The 18,847-nt window shown below is 40.1% G+C and overlaps 1 protein-coding gene and 1 pseudogene across 5 annotated transcripts in view; both read left to right on the top strand.

Moving 5' to 3' along the window:
• LOC138166932 (inter-alpha-trypsin inhibitor heavy chain H1-like) overlaps positions 1-18,592 on the top strand; it is a 32,593-nt gene extending 14,001 nt beyond the window's left edge. The window contains exons 9-18 of one of the 5 annotated variants that reach the window (XM_069095409.1): positions 1,236-1,375; positions 2,203-2,363; positions 2,566-2,577; positions 3,793-3,813; positions 4,924-5,007; positions 6,521-6,634; positions 6,768-6,969; positions 7,395-7,567; positions 8,667-8,778; positions 18,410-18,592. In XM_069095409.1, coding sequence (XP_068951510.1) covers positions 1,236-1,375; positions 2,203-2,363; positions 2,566-2,577; positions 3,793-3,813; positions 4,924-5,007; positions 6,521-6,634; positions 6,768-6,969; positions 7,395-7,567; positions 8,667-8,778; positions 18,410-18,539 — 1,149 coding nt within the window. In that variant the 3' untranslated portion in view covers positions 18,540-18,592. Of the gene's footprint in view, positions 1-1,235; positions 1,376-2,202; positions 2,385-2,565; positions 2,578-3,324; positions 3,361-3,792; positions 3,814-4,923; positions 5,008-6,486; positions 6,635-6,767; positions 6,970-7,394; positions 7,568-8,666; positions 8,779-18,409 lie in introns of all 5 variants that reach the window. The other 4 variants (XM_069095410.1, XM_069095411.1, XM_069095413.1 and 1 more) reach the window with 4 other exon arrangements.
• On the top strand, positions 13,131-14,707 carry LOC138166889 (twinfilin-1 pseudogene; annotated as a pseudogene).
• Positions 18,593-18,847: the final 255 nt, after the last annotated feature.

Here is an 18,847-nt window from a genome sequence, read left to right as displayed (position 1 = left end):
GGAGCACAGGTGCTCTAAGTGCCCTATAAATTTTAGCACCTGGGGAAAAGCCCAGGTTATGGGATCATATGTTTAGAGCTAGAAGGGCCCTCAGAGACCCTAGCACCCCCTAAATGCTGGTTGACTAGTAGTGAGAGAAAAACCCAACATAAGAATATCCATTGCAGAGAATAACAACTCCCCTGTGGCTCCCAAACATAATATTGTACCTGGAAGGGAAAGGAGAGGCCCCAAATCTTTTCCCTGGTTCACTTTGAAAGTATTGGGGGAAAAAATGAGGTTCATTGATTCAACTTCATTCATTTATTTGCTGAGCCCTTAGCACTTAGAAGGTGATACTGCTTGGCACCAAATAACAACTTAATTAATGCTTTCTGACGTGGTGGTGGTGGAGAGGAAGAGGGATAAGATGTGGTCCCTGACTTCAAGGAGCTTATCATCTAATCAGAGAGCCAGGATATGTGTTACATCACAGTGCATCTAGATGGCTAATGGGCAGATAAGTGCTGCCTATGGTGAGTGCTATGCTGTGCATTCAGAGGAGGGAGAGGTCATTACAAACTGGGGCGGTCAAGGTAGGCTGCACAGAAGGGATAGACGTGGAATCGGGCCTTCTTGGTAGGTTGGGTAGGATTTTACAGGTTTTGATAAGGCATTCCAGAAGAAGGCAATAGCGCCAACAAGATATAGAAACAACCACCTGTATTCCAGTTGTTGATCAGTGAAGAATTTGGTCTGGTGAGGTGGAGGTTACGGTTGTCCCTCCGGAGTACAGGGAAATAGCTTTGGGAAGGTAGAGCAAAGCCAGCTGTCACGTGGTATAATGGAGAGAACCCTTGTGTGACTGTTGGTGTGGCTGAACCCATTTGAGTCACTGATGGTGGAAAGGACTTGAAAGCCGAAGTGACTGGCTGTGGTGTGAGTAGCCAAGGAACAAGACACTAAGTCCAACTCCTTTGTTTTACAGATGAGGAAACTGAGGCAGTTTCTTCATCTTTAAAATGGGCATGGTAATACTTGTGCTGTCTCACATATAGGATTGTTATATAAGCTGGGAGGTGCTAGCTACATAGATGTGAGCTCTTGTTATTACTGTAGAGGGCCTCATATGCCAGAGAAAGGGATTTGGTTTTGCAAAAGATTTGACTTGAATTCAAGGGCTAGGCCAGGCTTTGACCACATTGTCCCCAGACCTCATCCGGTGCGTTTTTTTTTTTCCTCCCCACAACCCATAGGCAGGCCAGGATCTGGTAACAACATGCTTGGTCGATGAAGAAGAGATGGAGAAAACTCTCCGTGAGCGGGGTCACATGTTTGAGCAACACATTGAAAGGCTCTGGGCTTATCTCACCATCCAACAGTTGTTAGAGAAAAGGTAACAGCCACAGTCCACTCCTGATTATCCAGAGTACAGCAATGACCCCGATAATCCAAACATCTTTTCTCCTTGGCTCCAGGATGTATACCATGTTTTCTTTCTTCTTTTTGACAGACTTAACTTTCACCATTGTATTTTGCTCAATAAGTTAATATTAATCTATGAATCAACTATAATCATTGAGTGCCTATCATTGTTTAAAAAATGTTAAAATTGTTATTTGTTTCCTGAGGATCCATCAGCCAACATTGTATTTTAGGTGATAGTCTGAGATTTTAAACGTTCCTGATTCTTCTGTAAGGGGATAATATGTGACAGAAGTAAATGAATGGTGATTAAAGAAAAGGCACTCCATGAGATTTATTTGTATTTGGCACGGAATCAAGAATTCATCTATTTGTTCAACAGTTGCTTATTAAGCATCTTATTAAGGAGGCAACTAGGTGGTTCAGTGAACAGAGCACTGGGCTTGCAGTCAGAAAGATCCGAGTTCAAATCCAGCATCAGACATTTACTAGCTGTATGACCTTGGGCAAATCACTTAACCGCTATTTGCCTCAGTTTCCTCAGCTGTAAAATGAGGATAGAACTTTGCAGGGTTGTTGTGAGGATTGAATGAGATAATAATTAAAAGTACTTAGCATGTAAATACATATTCTTTTCCCTCTCCCACCTCCCTAGTGCCAGACACCATGCTAGGCATAGTTTTCTCAGTGAGGAATCCATATCTCTCTAACTCCTTCCCTCTTTCCCTGCCGCCCCCAACCCGGTCAGGAAGTCCTGAGACCCCTGACACAGAAATCAGACCTACTGTTATCTCTCAGGACAAAAGCAAACAGTAAGGAGGAGGTGAATGACCTGTCTGCCAAAGCCCTGGAATTGTCTCTGAAATACAAATTTGTGACCCCTCTGACCTCCATGGTTATCACCAAGCCAGGAGACCCTGATGACCAGCTTGCCATTGCTGATAAACCAGGAGAAGAAGGTATGGAGGCTTCTTCAGTCTGTGGGATCAGGCAGCTCTCAAAGGGTGTTTAGCAAGTTGTCACTACTGCTAGTCCAAAACCGGCTTGGTTCCTATGAAGCATCTCCTAGAAGATACCTCTTCCCTGCTTGTTAGCTTACAGAAGAAGCAAATTTACTTAAACTTTACTCATTGTCTTAAATGCTTGATTTTCTCTCCACAGAGATGGCTGAATGTAAGTTCCCAATGGCATGATTCTTTTGGGGGTGCTTTTTATGGGAATGAACTGCATGTAGCTTCTCTTGCTTGAGAAATAATGGATGGGTGCCCACGTTCTGGGGGAGTGCTGCACCATTAAGCTATTGGCTTCAAAACAAACTGACAAGCAGACCTTCTTTGCACAAGATTATCTTTCTCTCCCTCATGACCATGCATGGGATGTGACTTGGAGTCTGGGGGTTGCTTTGTCTCAGAACTGAGCCTTCACAAGTTATCAGTAGGGATATTTCCATATGCTTCCATGTTTTCTTTTCTTGTTTTCAGTCCCTGATCTTGTGTATTTCCTATTTCATCACCAGGCTCTTCCCATACTTCTGCAAACTCTATTCCTTCTCATCCACCTAGGCTCTGGGCTCCCTTGTTAATAATTACAATGAAAATCATATTAATTCCTTGCATGCATGTACTATTTTTACATCCATTACATGATTTTGCCCCCATCATACCTTTGGTGAGGTAGGTGAATTAGGTATTATTATTATTATTATTATTACTATTTGGGGGGCAGGTAGGTGGTACCAGGTGTGGAGCTGGGAAGACCTGAGTTCAAATATGGCCTCAGACACAAGTTGTATGACCTGAGTAAGTCATTTAACCCTGTTTGCCTCAGTTTCCTCATCTGTAAAATGAATTAGAGAAGGAAATGACAAATTACTCCAGTGTCTTTGCCAAGAAAACCCCAAATGGGCTCACAAAGAGTCAGACCCTACTGAAATGCCTGAACATCCTTATTTTACAGGTAAGGAAACTGAGGCCCAGATGGATGACATGATTTATTTACCCAAGGTTATATACAGAGTGAATGAGACTAGGACTAGAACACAGGTGCTTTAATTCACAACTCAGGGCTCTCATTACCACACTGTGATATCTCAGTAATTCAGAACCCCCCCTTTTGTTTTGGGTGGGCCCTGGAGGGGAGCGGTATTGGCAGCCTTGAAGCCTTGGCTCCCTAGCCATGGCCTCTCAGATCCTCACACACAGAGCTGCTGGCCTCTGCAGGTCCCAAGGTCCCATGGACCTCTCCCCTCAAAGAGGTTTTGTGTTATTCCTGGCCCAGATTTTTGAAAGCCCTTTGCCTTGTGGCTCACACATGGCAGGGGATAGGGACACGCTCTTTTTCCCTGGAAGCCTTTGGTGACATGTGCATTCTGTTTTGTTTTATTCACAGTACAGAAAAAACCAAGGAGGAGTAAGTACTGAGCTCTCCCTGGAATGACCCCTGCCATCTGTACAGAATCTCCCTATCCATTCTCCCTCAGCTCCTTCTGTTACTCATAAGGGGAGCCAGGGCAGATGCCATTAATGCCATAGAAGTGGTCAGGGTGCTGCCTTTCCCCTAGTTTAGGACTTTTGTCCCCAGATATCAAAGAAAGACTGTTTCAGGGGTCAACAGAGTCAACCAAGTAGTGGGTACCACTGAGAACCAGTTCCTCTGGGGACACCCTCTCCCTAAACATGTCCCCAAGAGAGTCCCTGATAGTGGAAAAAGAGGAAAGTTATCTCCAGGGTTGAGTTTCTTCCAAAAAAGTCAATTAAGTCCTGCTCTGACAAATATCTGTGTGGGAGGAAGTCCTCCCTCTCAAGGGCTGACTGAGTTAGAATGTCTACACATTATAATAAATATGCATAGTCAGGTGAAACTAATTGACCTATTGACCACATTCATTCAATATACGTCTTCTTCTGCACCCTGTATCTGCCACCTCTCTGTCAGGAGATGGGTCCTCTGGAATCACGGTAGGTTACTGAATGATGGCTTTAAAAGTGGTTTGTTTCCTACAATGTTGCTGTTGTATAAATTGTTCTCCTTTTTCTGTTCACTTCACTCTGCACTAGTTCATATAAGCCTCACCAGGCTGGTCTGAAGCTATGCCTTCAATTATTTCTTATGGCACAATAATACTCCAATAGATTCATGGTAATTACACATGTGCCATGTTTTATTCAGCCATTCCTCAACTGATGGACATTCTCTTCCCATCCATTCTTTTGTTACTACAAAAAAGACATAAAATAGAAATATTTTTGTACATATGGGGGCTCTTATCTTCTTTGATTTCTTTGAGGGAGTGTAAGTCTGGTATTGCTGGGTAAGAGATTACACACGGTTCAGTAACTTCTGGGGCAGCATTCCGAAATGCTTTCCAGGCGGTGCCAGAGTATAACTCCACCGTGTATAACCACCAATTTTCAAAGCCTGTTGTTACCTCCCCCCCCCCAGTACTTATCACAGTGACCGGAACACAGGAAGTACATAATAAATGTGTATTGATTTAGCTGATTGATTTTTCCTGGGCAGCTATGTTGCTTCCAGCTCAGCAGCTCCCTCCTAAATCTCGGGTTCCTCCTCATCCTCAGGCTCCTCCAGCCCATGTGACCGGCGGTAAGACCATTTATGTTCTGTGACAAGTTCCATGGAAAATCTCTTGAATAGGGAACAAGTCCAGAGAAGGGTCCCTGGGGAGGTTTGGACACTCTCCACCTGGCAGTGTGGGCGCATCCCAGGCTTCCCAGGCTCTAGCTGCTCCTTATCTTTCCCACCCTAGAGAAGTAGAAATTCAGAAGCCCTTCCAGGTCAATGGGCCAATGCCCAAATTACCTGTGGCAAGACCACTGTCACAAAGCCCAGGTCCTCCTTTCCAGGTCATTTCAAAGCTCTCTCAGGCTTCTGTGGCCTTTTCTTCGGGCCCCCATGAATGCCACAAAAAGTGTTGTGGTTGTATCAAACCCATGGAAACCAATGCTAAGACAGAGACTCAGACAAGGGCACCTAGCCAGTAAGTGATGGAGCTAGAACCAGAACCGAGGGCTCCCAATGTCCAGAACAAGGTGGGTTACCCTCTTTGGGCTGCCTCTTTCTTCAAGGGTACCTAGCTTTCTCTTAAGAGCAGCTTTCTCCTGAGAGTCAGCTGTGGGGGACAGTCAATAGAATCTTGGCCTTGAAGTCAGGAAGACCCAAGCTCAGATGCTACAACAGATGCTTAGTAATTGGCAAATCACTTAACCTTTTCTAGCCTCAATTTCCTCATCTGTAAAATGGGAATGAAAGCACTCCCTTCACAGGGCTGTTGTAAAGATCAAAGGAGATAGTAATTGTGTAAGTGAATTTATATATAATATATACATGAAGCATACATATATACACATATATATGTGTATGTGTATATATATATATTTATACCTCAAAGAGCTATATAAATACTAGATATTATTCAGAAAGAGATACATGATTCCTTGCTCAAGTCATAAAAGTCGATAGCCCTTTAAGTTTTCTAAGGCCTTTTGGGTCTGGTGACCGCAGAGAACAACGGGAATTTCAAATGAAAGGGAAAAGGATCAAGTTCCAGTTATAAGAAGTCTTAGTCAGTTACTGTGGCCCGGCAGTGGCGATTGGTCTTGGCCTGCCTTGACTCCCCTCCTCGTGCACTGGCTCCCTTTGTTCTCATAGTCAGCCTTTCCTACAACCTTCCAAGTACCTTATTTCCGGGTGCTGCTGGACAGGAAGCCGAGTGTGGAATAGTGGCCCAGAGATGCTGAAGGCCTTGAAAACTTTTAACAAAAGATTCAGCGTTCATGTCCATCTCAGAGGATCCCAGATGGGTGACTGTTTTCAGTATACAGTTTATTTCGTACAGGGCAGGCATCTTCTGTCTTTTTGCCCTAGACTGCTACCTCCCTGCTCTGGCTCTTCTTACAGGCTTCAAGGCCGCGGGTTCCCCACCCCTGGTTGGGGCTATCAGTCATACAGAGGAGTCTGGGAATAGAGCTACACTCTAGATTACTCCCCCTTCTGGCAAAATGGTGCCCAAACAGGCCAGACTGTCCTCTATACTTTGCCCACCCCCCAAAAACTTTGCTTTAGATACCAGAATTCCTAGTTATTCCTCTGCCCACAGTGGATGGAGACCCACACTTCATCATCCAGGTGTCTGAGAAAGATGATGCCGTCTGTTTCAATATCAATGAGGAGCCAGGTGTGGTGATGAGCCTCATCCAAGACCCAGACACAGGTTGGGGCTGATGTGGGCCTGGGCTGAGGGTAGGGGTCCCATAACTTTGTGGTACTTGGGGAGGGAAATGTGTAGGAGGCAAGTAGGAGGGGACTATGTAGCTCATCGGGAACTCTATGCTCTTTTTTCCCAGGGATCACAGTGAATGGGCAGCTCATTGGTGACAAAAATCATGGCAATGGGAAGAACAGGAATACATATTTTGGAAGGCTTGGAATTATGAACCAGAAGACAGGATTTACATTGGAGGTGACGCCTCAGAACATCACCCTTCTCCCTGGCATGAAGGGACCTGTATTTTCCTGGATGGACCAAGTCACATTGAGGCAGGAAGGGTAAGGGTATAAGATTTTCTCTGGGCAGTGGAAACACTGTTGACATCCTCCCTCCCTAGAGTACAAAAGCCAAGTGCTCATTCTACTGACCTGCACAAGAGGGGAGGAAAAACAGAGGACTCAGTTCCTGCCTTCAAGGAGGTTGCAGTCTAACTAGAGAGCTAGGAAGCATATGTGTATGTGTTTATACACACAATGGTCTCAAGAACATTTTAGAGGCTTTCTGATCCATGTGTCCATCCATGATTCCAGCAGGAATCATGGGATGAGAGACATGACTTGGTCCAACTCCCACATTCTACAGGTGTGGGAACCAGGCACTGAAGTTCAACAGTTTTTCCAAGGTCATATAGCTACTTAAGTGGCAGAACTGGGATTTCAATCCAGATTCTCTGTCTTCAAATCTGGGGTTCTTTCCTCCATAGGGTGACGGTAACAATTATCCCTACTCGGAAACTGATTGTTACCATGGACGATGGAGCCACCATGGTTGTTGTCTTGCACCACGTGTGGAAAAAACATCCTGTCCACCAAGATTTCCTTGGGCTATATACAGTGGACAGCCACAAGATGTCACCACGGACACATGGTTTACTAGGTAGGCTTCCAGGCTGTTCTTGTTTTGTGATTCTTGGGATGTGGATGGGAAGGGGCTTCTCTGAGGGCAAAAATGTAAAGCAGCCCCTGGCATTCCAAGAAGCACAGGGTCTGAGCCTCTCTCTCTTACTATCTGCAGAATATTCCCGTGTTTCCTGGGACATGGCTGACACCATAACAAGTTACTAATGCCAACATACAGAGGACCTCTGATGCCCTCTGAACTTTATGCTCAATATTGAAAAGCTGCATCTGATTTACTGAACTTCTAATTCTGGGCAAAACCTGTAGCCTAGCTAGACCTAAAGTGAGGGACAAATAACAGGGGAGGTGTCAGCAGTGCCAGACTCTATGGGTCAAGTGACTTCCAAAGAGTGACAGTTAATGGTCCACATGGTTTCTCTAGTAATATTAATTATGTAGCATGATAATGGCTAAAGTTTTTTTCTGGCATAAATTATGCAAAGATTCTGTGGTCTAAAAACTTTGGTCAGTCATGTCTCCATAACTTTTATCCATGGACCAAGGGTCACTAGAGCCTATTTAAAATAAGATATTATTTCAGGAGTCTTGTTGGCCATGATTTTATTTCAAGGTGGTGTACTGAACTACAAATTAATGATAAGATTTATTTTGATGCTATTTTCTGTCCCAAAATTCATCAAAATCAGATAGCTTGGAAACATTTTTATGGGATGGCACAAAATGCCAGGCAGTTAAATTGAAAACAAGATCTCATTTCAGTCAATGAATAATTTTTTTCTGCTCACTGAAAGCAACCCAAAGCAACCCTATTTTACCCACTCAGTACTGGGGCTCATCCTTTGTCATGGTGATTTGAAGTATAGGAGTGAGAGGTCCCACAGGGTCTAGGGCTGTGCTGGAGTGGTCCTTCCTGTGAAAAACCAGAGATCCATTAGTCTAGACTAAAATTGATGGTCCATGAAGTTACATCCAGAAGGTAAGTTTTCATTATGCTTCCCTTCCTTCAGCAAACATCTGTTGAGCACCTACTCTATGCCAAGGCTCTGTGCGGGTGCCTCAATCTTTCATCTTTCAGAAATCACAAATGTTAACCAATCTGTGACGGAACTTTGCAGGGCAGTTCTTCCATTCTTTTGACTTTGAAGTTTTTGATGTCCGGCCAGGCTCTGACCCCAAGAAGACAGATGCTACAATGTTGGTGAAAAACCGTAGACTGGTGGTCACCAGGTAAACATATTTGCAAACATTGCCTTTGGGTAATCCTTTTGTGTCTTTCAGGGTTTCCAATATTGTTAGGAGAAGGTCATAGGAGCTCCTTTGAGGTGGTTGGGCCTTTTCTCAGGATGAGTGTCCAGAAGCTAGGGCCCAGACTACTTTATTCCTCTAAGGGCAAAAGAGCTTGAAAGACAGATTCCCATCCCTTCCCAGATTTCTGGGGACCAATTTGTCACATCCCTTCGCAAGAACAGTTCCCTATCAAGGTAACCAGCCCCAAACATCTCAAGAGTCTAATGGACTAGTGCCTTAGTGATGGCCAACTGTGTAGAATATGATCATATTCCTCAGGTCCCCAAATCACTATGCAGAGTCTAGCCTGGAAGAATCTTAGTCCTTCACTCTATAGGACAAATAATTTAACCAAACTTAGGCTAAAAATCCCACATTGCACTCTCAGCCATTTTCTGTACTTTGTTTCTAGTTCTAGCAAAGATCTTCTTCTCTTTCTCTCCTCTCTCTACCATTACCATCCTACCCCCCACCCCACCCCACTCCACCCCAATTGGGAATACAGTGAGAAAGGCTAGATTTGCAAGGGAAGAGTGATGTCAGAACTTGCCAAAAAAACAAAGTACAAGAAATCATAGTGCTGAAAAGTTATGTGACTATGTAAATGAACTAATTAGCTATTTAAATTACTATGTGACTAGTAAATTGACTTGTCAGGTCCACTCTTCTTAATCAACACTAGCTCCTTTCTCCCCACAGGGGTTTGAGTCTGGTCATCATAGCCTCCTGGCATCCTTCCTATTTTGATTAGAAGTCATTCCAAACAATATACACTTACCTCATGGTCCCCACTTCCTAAAGATGTCTTACTAGCAGTTGGTTTCTGCTTACCTTCCAGCATGCCTTAACTAGCTAGATGGCAGGTTTTCAATTAGTACTGCATCCCTAGTTAATTAATAAAACATAATTATGCCTTGCTGGCCACTAGTTCCTCCTTGAACACCCACTGTTGCTAAATCAAGTCTGATGCCTAGATTATGACAAACCTTTCCATTATCAGTTTTACCCTTAAGTTCACCAGAAAGCCCCATCTCTTCACATGCCTTCTCTGATCCTTACAATGGAGTAGCTTTGATAGTAGTCCAAGAAAGAAGAAATTTCAAATCAGCTAACCAGTCAGCATTTATTGGACAAGGAATTGAGAAAGCTTCTGGGGAGGTGGGGGCAGCTAGGTAGCATAGCAGATAGAACACTGGGCCTGGAGTTAGGAAGACTGAGTTCAAATCTGGCCTCAGACACTTACAAGCTGTGTGACCCTGGGCAAGTCACTTACCTCTGTTTACTTCAGTTTCCTCATCTGTAAAATGAGCTGGAGAAGGAAATGGCAAAACCACACCAGTACCTTTGCCTAGAAAACCCCAAATGGGGGCACAAAGAGTTGAATAAGACTGAAACAAATGAACCTCAACAACCAAGGAGGTAGAAAAGTGACAGGTCACAGGAGAAAAGAGTAATTCATAGAGTGAGACAGAAGATAAGTCAAGTTGAACAGCTATTACCCTCAACTTGAATAAAGTCCTACTTCAAGGGGCAGCTAGGTGGCACAGTGAATAGAGCACTGGCCCTGGAGTCAGGAGGACCTGAGTTCAAATGCGATCTCAGACATTTAACACAAAAACTCGTCTTGTGACCTTGGGCAATTCACTTAACCCCAATTGCCCTACAAAAAGCAAGCAAGCAAACAAGCAAAAAAACCAAAGTCCTACTTCAAAGTCACATAATGGTATAGAGGTGCCCAGAGTTCTTTAAGGTTATACCAGTGGTGAACTACATCTGGCAAGTACAAGTCTATAAAGGACATGATTAAGAACATCCAAATTAAATCCAAATATTCTTTATTTTTTAAAGTTTTGTTTTTTTATGCCACAGTCACTGCCCAATATATCATTGCCCCCACCCCCACCCCCACACTGAACCCTACCTTGTAATAAAGAAACGCAGTTAAGCAAAACCAATCCAGAAGTTGCTGGGGAGAGGGGGCAATTGATGGTAGTTAATGGATAGAGTACTGGTCTTGGAGTCAAGAAGACCTGAGTTCAAATTTTACCTTAGACACTTATTAACTGTGTGACCCTGGGCAAGTGAATTAACCTCACTCAGCCTCAGTTTCCACATCTGTAAAATCAGGATAGTAATGGGATCTGCCTCACAAGACCAAGGGAGTTATCATATGTAAAGCTCTTTGCAAATCCTAAAGTGTAAATGCTAGTGATAGGCTATTCTAATTATTATTATTAGCTAATCAACATAACAATGCATAACAACTTTTATTACATTTTTCATCTTAGTCCTCCTACCTCTCTTAAGAGAGGATGGAGGTATGTTTTATCACTAGTTCCATGGCATCGTCATTATAATTAATCAGAGTTTGCCTGTCTTTTGGGTAGGCAGCTAGATGGTGTAGTAAATACGGGCACTGCATCTGGAGTCAGGAAGGCCTGAATTTAATCTTTCTTCAGAAACTTATCACCCGTGTGACTCTGGGCAAGTCACTTATAACCTCTGTCCACCTCAGTTTCCTCATCTGTAAAATGAGGATAATAATAGCATCTACACTCCAAGGATTTTGTGAGGCTCAGATAAGATAATATTTGTTATATGCTTTGCAAAACCAAAAGTTCTACATAAATGTTGGCTATTATTTTAGTGTTGTTTTCCTTTCCATTACTGTAGTCTGTGTAAATCAGCAGTTCTCAAACTTTTTGACCTGAGGACTACTTTACACTCTTAGAAATTATGGAGAATCATAAAAGCTCTTATTTACGTGGGTTATATCTATATTTACTATATTAGGATAAAATAAGTTTTAAAATATTTATCTATTAATTTATTTAAAATAACACGACCATTACATATTGTCATAAATAATGCATTTGATGAAAAACAACCTTCATTTCCAAAACAAAAACAATTTCGTGAGAAGAGTGGTATTGTTTTACTATTTTTCGCAAATCATTTTAATGTTTGGCATAATAGAAGACAGCTGGATACTCATATTTTCTTCTGCATTCAATCTACTACAACATATTGTTTTATTTGAAGACATGAAGAAAATCTGACTTTACACATAGGCAGTCAGAAAAGGGAAGAGTGTTTTAATAGACAGATGACATTTTAGTATTATTATGAAAATAGTTTTGATCTCATAGACTTCCTGAAAGAGTCTTGGAGATCCCTGGGAGTCTGCAGATCATATTTTGTAAGATTGCTAGATAAATTGTTATCCTGGTTCTTCCTACTTCATTCTGCTTCATTTCATGCAAATTTCCCCAAATTTTTCTGAGTTCCTCATTTTTGTGGTTTCTTATTGTACAATGATATTCCACATCATCTGTCTACCACAATTTGTTCAGTCATTTTAGAATCAAGAAGTACCTACCTTGTTCCTAGTTTTTTGGTACCACAAAATATACTGCTATGAATATTTTTATATGTATGGAAACTTCGTTTCTGTCTATTATTTCCTTGAGATTGTTGTATAAAAGGGTACGAATATTTTGGCAACTTTTCTCCCGTATTTCCAAATTCGACATATCCTTTAATTCTTAGTGACTTTCAATGCAAAGCTGATGATGGGAGAAGACAGTGAAAAAATACGTTGGAAAACATGGTTCAATAGTAGTAAACGAGTGAGCTAAAGGCATATAGACTACACAAAAGCATCACATATCTTGAATATATTTGAATATTTTTTCAAGAAGAGATTTGGGAGACATTGCACATGATGAACACCAAGTAACAGCATAAAAAGGAAATGGATTACATTTTAAGAGGTTAGAAATGATGGATTACTAATGTGGTAGTAATTTCTGAATTAGCTATCTATGCGTAATCAGATCACTAGCTTGTTGGAGGAATGATAAAAATCATTATCAAACTAGAAGAAAGAATGAAAATGAGACAAAGATATATCAATCAATTGAAGCAATTCCAACCTGATGTAGTTAAACAATTTGTTGATGCTGAAAAATGGCAAGTGGATAAAAGAATGTGGACTACTTACATGGACATGTTTACATCTACGTGGACTATTCACATTTCTTAAGGAAGTTTGGTTAATGAAAACCAATTATCACAATGAGGCCCCAAATCCTGAAAACCTCATCAAGAAAACACTTGATTTCATTCCAAGGAGAAAACTATGGAACCCAAAAACAATACCAGTTTAGAGTGTAAACTCATTCATATTTGGTTTTGTCTCTCAGAATCTAGCACAATGCTTTGCACTGAATAGGTGCTTAATAAATATTTGTTATATTGAATTGCAAGATCTTGCAAAGGGATAGACCATTATGAACAGTATCCTTTCATAAGACAGCAAGAAATAGTGAAAAGAAAACAAGTTAAAAGGAAGTTTGGTGAGATATCCAACTAAGAAAATAATCCTTAGGATATTTAAGAATGAAACTGGAAGGAGGATAATAAACATAAGAAAAAAGGGGGAAAATCTTTCAAGATTTCAAAAACAGATATCTTTTCATCTTCAAAGACAGTGGAGATGTTATATTTGAGCTCTAACATCACAATCCCTTATAGATTAAAGTTGGGAGGATAGACTAAAATTTATGAAGATTTAGATAATGCCTGAAACTCTGGAATTACAGTGATGACTTAAAAAATATGAATTTAAAATAGACAGCATTAAGCGGGAAAGCTCAATAGGTTGCCTGTCCAATTGCATGTCGTAGCCTGACCAACACACATTCTGATCCATTTGGTTATTTCTGTTTGGATTGTTGGGTCAAACTCTCTTACTTGGCCATAGATCTCATTGAAGAATGAACGTTGACCTTCCTGGAGCTGACAGCTAAAGTTCATTCTGTTCCAAATCCTGGGAAGCAAGTGCTGCCCTCACATCCCATAAGAGTAATGTTCAAGCAAGTGAAGGACTTAGGGATATGGGAAATATAGTCTTCTAAAACTCTCTAGGAGCTACTTGTGGTTGGATCTTCTAGACAGCCTACCAAGTCTTAGGAGAAAGATTACAATTCTTTCATTTTACCAGTGCTAGAAGGCAAGCAGCTCTGCTACATTTCATACAGGTTAAAATTCCAGAACATACAGTGAGATGAATGGATTTTCATTACACAGTCTCCAGAATATTCTCACACTCATCAAAAATGTTGTGTGTAGCAACAAGAACAACCATGACAAAGGACTTTGGAAGTGGTCATCTTAAAGATGAATTATTTGGGATAATGAAAAAAGGCATTTCTCTGAGTGTATGTAGAAAATATTTGAGCTCTTAGTCTTCCCCTGACCCTTTGACTGAAGCTGAGGAAGAATTACGGTAGAGCAAGATTAATGAGGTCTGAACTGGTGGTGGTATGGCCACTGTGTATACAACACTACAAAGATTAACATTCCCCATTGCTGGAGAAGCTCTTTGGGTTTTGGAAAAACTGAATAGTAGCTCAACTATGTGCAATTGGAAATACATATAAAAGTTAAAATATAATTTAGTCAACACGACAAATATGGTGCTAAAAAACTTGCCAAAAAGGATTCTGAAAGATTCAGTATGTTATCCTTTTTACCCCCCTAAGCAAACATCCCTACAAGGAGATAATTTGAATTTTATGTGGTTTGTTCACTCGTTGCCTGGGTGCACATGCAGTATAAAAGAAAGGATGCTTTGTTCTTGCTCTAAGAGTACTCTGATACAAGTCATAGCAAGAAAACTGCAGATGGACATAATTAGAAAGATTGAATTAGATAATGGAGATGAATTAACTGCTGACTTTCTTTGTGGCATCTCTAAACAATATGTCCTTAAGAATTATTTTGTTAAACTAAAGGACCTGAAGGAAAAGGAGGAATGAGAAGACTAATTAGGGGTCCAGTTGAAACTGATGCCATTCCCAACTAAACTCTATTACATACACTGGTAATGCTAAGTATTATAAGATCAGTTTTAAAAGTCCAGTTTTTAGTATCAGACACCTGAAATCATATCTTACCTGCAACAACAAACCCTAAAACAACTATTTCTACTTTTTTCATCTTAAAGCTAAAACATTTTAGGTAGTATTTTAGGACATTATTTCATATAGTGACATGATTCATTTTTATTAGTCTCAGAATTTCCCATACTCCTCAAAACTGTGCACAATATGGCTAAATCTAGGTATACTTAATGGCATAAAGAAAGGCCATTTTTTCTCCTCATACTTCCCCTTTCAAGACAGGCTAATTTGTCTTACTGGACCATTAGTTGATACATTTTTAAATCTTAACAAAAACAGAAAATATGTGAATTATTTAATGAATTTGTTGAGGAGAGAGTTTATTTTCCTTTCTGAAAACCTGTCTGCCTGATAGGTGGTAATGAATATATTCCCTTTGTGGACCAATATTATCCCCTAAAGAAATCTAGAGTGCTTGAAAGTCATTCAAAATTTCTTTGAAACTCTTGAAGTGGTTCTGGGATTTCTACTTGAATTTGTTCTATTGCTAACAACATTAATGTTGTATCATATTTGTTGACTTCGAAAATGTGAAATATATTTAGTAATTTTCAGCAATTCGTGATTTATACTTCCACGTAGAAATGTAAGTTTAAACCTTTTCTGGAACATTTTAAAACAATTTCTCAAAACTGATTAAGTGATTCCCTTCCTCAGAAGGAGATCAAATGCTTATAATCCCAGACTGAGTTTAAAGTTAATGTCATCAAATCAAAGCTGATAACTAACAGAAATGTTGAGAAAGAATAATTTTAATGCTGGTAGGGTTTTTCTGCGGAAAAAAACATAAATCCACATATATCAGTAATAATTGAATTTGTAATATTTAAGCATGCTAAGTAATTTACATTGCTACTGCTCTACTTAGTACACAGCAAAGATGGATTTTAATATTGTTTTACGAAATAAAATCTGTGACCATTAATAAGACCCAAAGTGAGTTGTTGCTGTAGTTGTAGCCATTATTTTCAGTCAAGAAGAATGACTGGTTACAAAGTATCCTATTATGATTCTATAAAATTATTTCCTACTAGCTCCATATGAACAGTTGAACAGTAAGTTCTGCTTGTGTTACATGAAAATGAATGGATATTCCTGAACATACATGGACCTATTATCAATCAGTCTTAAGAGAAATTTTATTAGTTGTGATTGTTGAAAATAGAAAATGCATGTTTCTATAGCATAACATATGTTTAGGGTAAATACAAATATCTCTAACAATTTACATAGCAACAAAGAATTACATTCCTCTTGTGAAAGTTTTATAAAGTATTTTTATAAGTATTTTTATTAGTTCTCAATTTCTCTCTTAAAAAAAAGAATGCAGTATTTAAATCTCAATGTAGTTAGCATCATGTCATCTAGAAATAGATGCAGTGGAAAGATGTTGTCTTCTAGATGAAATTCCTCTTTCATTTAACCTTTCTCCTTCTATGACAGTGTTAACAGTTAATGGAGACACATTGTTCATGGAGACTGAGCTGGGACCAGAATTCAATAGGAGTAAGAGAGGGAGCTGGGCTGTATTTTGGAAATTGTGCAGCATCTTCAGTGACCCTAAGCTACTCTCTGATACACAACTCTGTGATTTTTAATGCCAATATCCTCCTGGTGATGACATGTGGTTTCAAATAGGGGAGCACTACAATCATAAAGTAATGAAAATTGCTGTCAGTGGGAAGATGCGTGATGATTGCAAGTAGGCTTCAAGATGTTACTAGTGATGACTGGTATGTAAGAAGTGACCTAAATGACGCCATTCAGGAAAAATATGATCAGAAAATGACGTGGGCCAGTCATATAATAAGGGTGAGAGATGACAGATGGACAACCTGAATTCTGCAGTGATAGCCATAGAATGTTAAAAGACCTCACAGAAGACCTGAAGGATATTGGACATTCTCTATGGAGAACTTATAGAAGGAAAGGAAATGAACAAGAATTCCGCATAATAGGGAGGGAAAAATAAATTATGGTCTCCACTACTGGGAGTGAAGATTCCACATTGAAACAAGGCAATTATAGTATGCTTAATCTGCCATTGACCTGAAAGAATATCAGCATTATACATCTGTGCACCCAATAGCATAACAACTAAATTTATTTTTAAAAATTTGAGATTCAAAATTAGACATATTTTAAATATTGTATTGATGTTCTTTGTTTTTATATCACAGAATGAACTCTTCCCTCAGAGAATGGCTAAGCAAATAGTATAAAAATAGAATGAGAAATTAACCATGAGAAAAAGACCATAAGAAATTAAAAATACAAAGAGTACTCAGAAATACAGGAAGATGTGTGAAGGCATGTAAAGTGATGAAAACAAAACCAAAACCACAACATATATAGTAACTATAACTATGTAAATAATATGAAAACAACAGAAATAAAATATGAAAAAAGTACACAGAAGGAAAAAAAATCAGAAAAAGACACAAATTGGACATCTTTGTTACTATCTTGTTGATATAACTCTTAAAAACAAACTTTGACAGAAGTTAATAGTTTCATGTACAATTTTTTATTCTTATTCTTGCATTTAAATGTCTGTATTCTTAATGTTTTGTTAAGATTATATTAATGCAAAAAATCTTCGAAGGGAAATAAGAGAAGAAAGTAGTCCTTATTCTTTTTTTTTTTTTTTTAGCAATCGGGGTTAAGTAACTTGCTCAAGGTTACACGGCCAGTTATTTCTGGGTGTGGTGCTGAGTGTCTGAGCCCGGGATTTGATCTCCAGATCGTCCCAACGCTGGAGCCTGTGCTCTTTGCTCGCTGAGCCACCTGGCCGCCCCTAAGCAATTGGGGTTAAGTAACTTGCTCAAGGTTACACGGCCAGGTGTTTCTGGGTGGGTGCTAAGTGTCTGAGCCCGGGATTCGATCTCCAGGTCTATCTCAACACTGGAGCCGGTGCTCTTACTCGCTGTGCTACCTGGCCGCCCCAGTAGTCCTTATTCTTGAAAAGCTAGAGAGCTAGCTAGGGAGACAAGATCAACATGTATAAAATAATTACAATTATCAGCCAAAATAATAACAGATACAAAAAGTTATAAAATTTGTATTAACTACAGTAAGGAACGTGGAGTGTGGAAACCATTGTAGTTTGTTGTTGAGTAGTTTTTCAATCATGTCTGACTCTTTATAACCCCATTTGGGTTGGGGTTTTTTTTTTTTGGCAAAGATACTAGAGCAGTTTGCTATTTCCTTTTCCAGCTCATTTTACAGATGAGAAAGCTGAGGCAAACAGGGTTAAGTGACTTGTCCAGGGTCACACAGCTAGTAAGTGTCTGAGGCTGGATTTGAACTCAGGAAGATGAGTCTTCCTGATTTGAGACCCAGCACTCTATCCACTATACCACCTCATTGCACTATTGCAGTGGTGTAGCATTAACGAAATAAGACTTCCTGTGGAGTTTACATGGGTCCTGAAAGGAAATGATGAGTATGTATTGGAATGAGGAAGGAGACAGGCAAACATTCTAAGTCTTTGAGCCACCACTATTTCACAGACTTGGGTGGGTGAAGAGAAAGCTACTGTACTCACGCATGGCTGGGGATCCACTTTCTTGGGTGGCTTACAATGAACATATTTCTCCTTCTAGGGGCTCACAGAAAGACTATAGAAAGGACCCCTGGCTGGGCAGCGATGTCTCCTGTTGGTTTGTGCATAACAATGGAGATGGGCTGATTGATGGCATCCACACTGACTACATCATCCCCAGCATATTCTAACTTCGACTTTTGGGAAAATCTTTTATTCTCCTTAATGAGCTTATGGTTCTGATCACATAAGAGCCACCTCTTAGCATTTGTACTTGAGCTTAAATGGGAGGAAAAGTATCCTCAGCCTATGGGATGGGGCTGGATGGAGCAACGGCCAGCAGTTCAATGTGTACACTTGCCTTCTGACCTCACTCCATTCTACTTTTTAAATTAAATTTCTCCCTGATCTTTTTCAAAATTTGTTATGTAATTGTGATTGATATTTTGTATGCCTCATTAAACAGTGGCTTTATTCTGCTTCACAGCTGTGTATATTT

This window comes from Petaurus breviceps, unplaced genomic scaffold (assembly GCF_028583685.1).
Source record: "Petaurus breviceps papuanus isolate PSGF00001 unplaced genomic scaffold, PetGlider_PUasm1.0 227, whole genome shotgun sequence".
NCBI lineage: Eukaryota > Metazoa > Chordata > Mammalia > Diprotodontia > Petauridae > Petaurus > Petaurus breviceps.
Note: the sequence above shows the minus strand (reverse complement) of the source record. Positions and strands in the feature narration are given on the sequence as shown.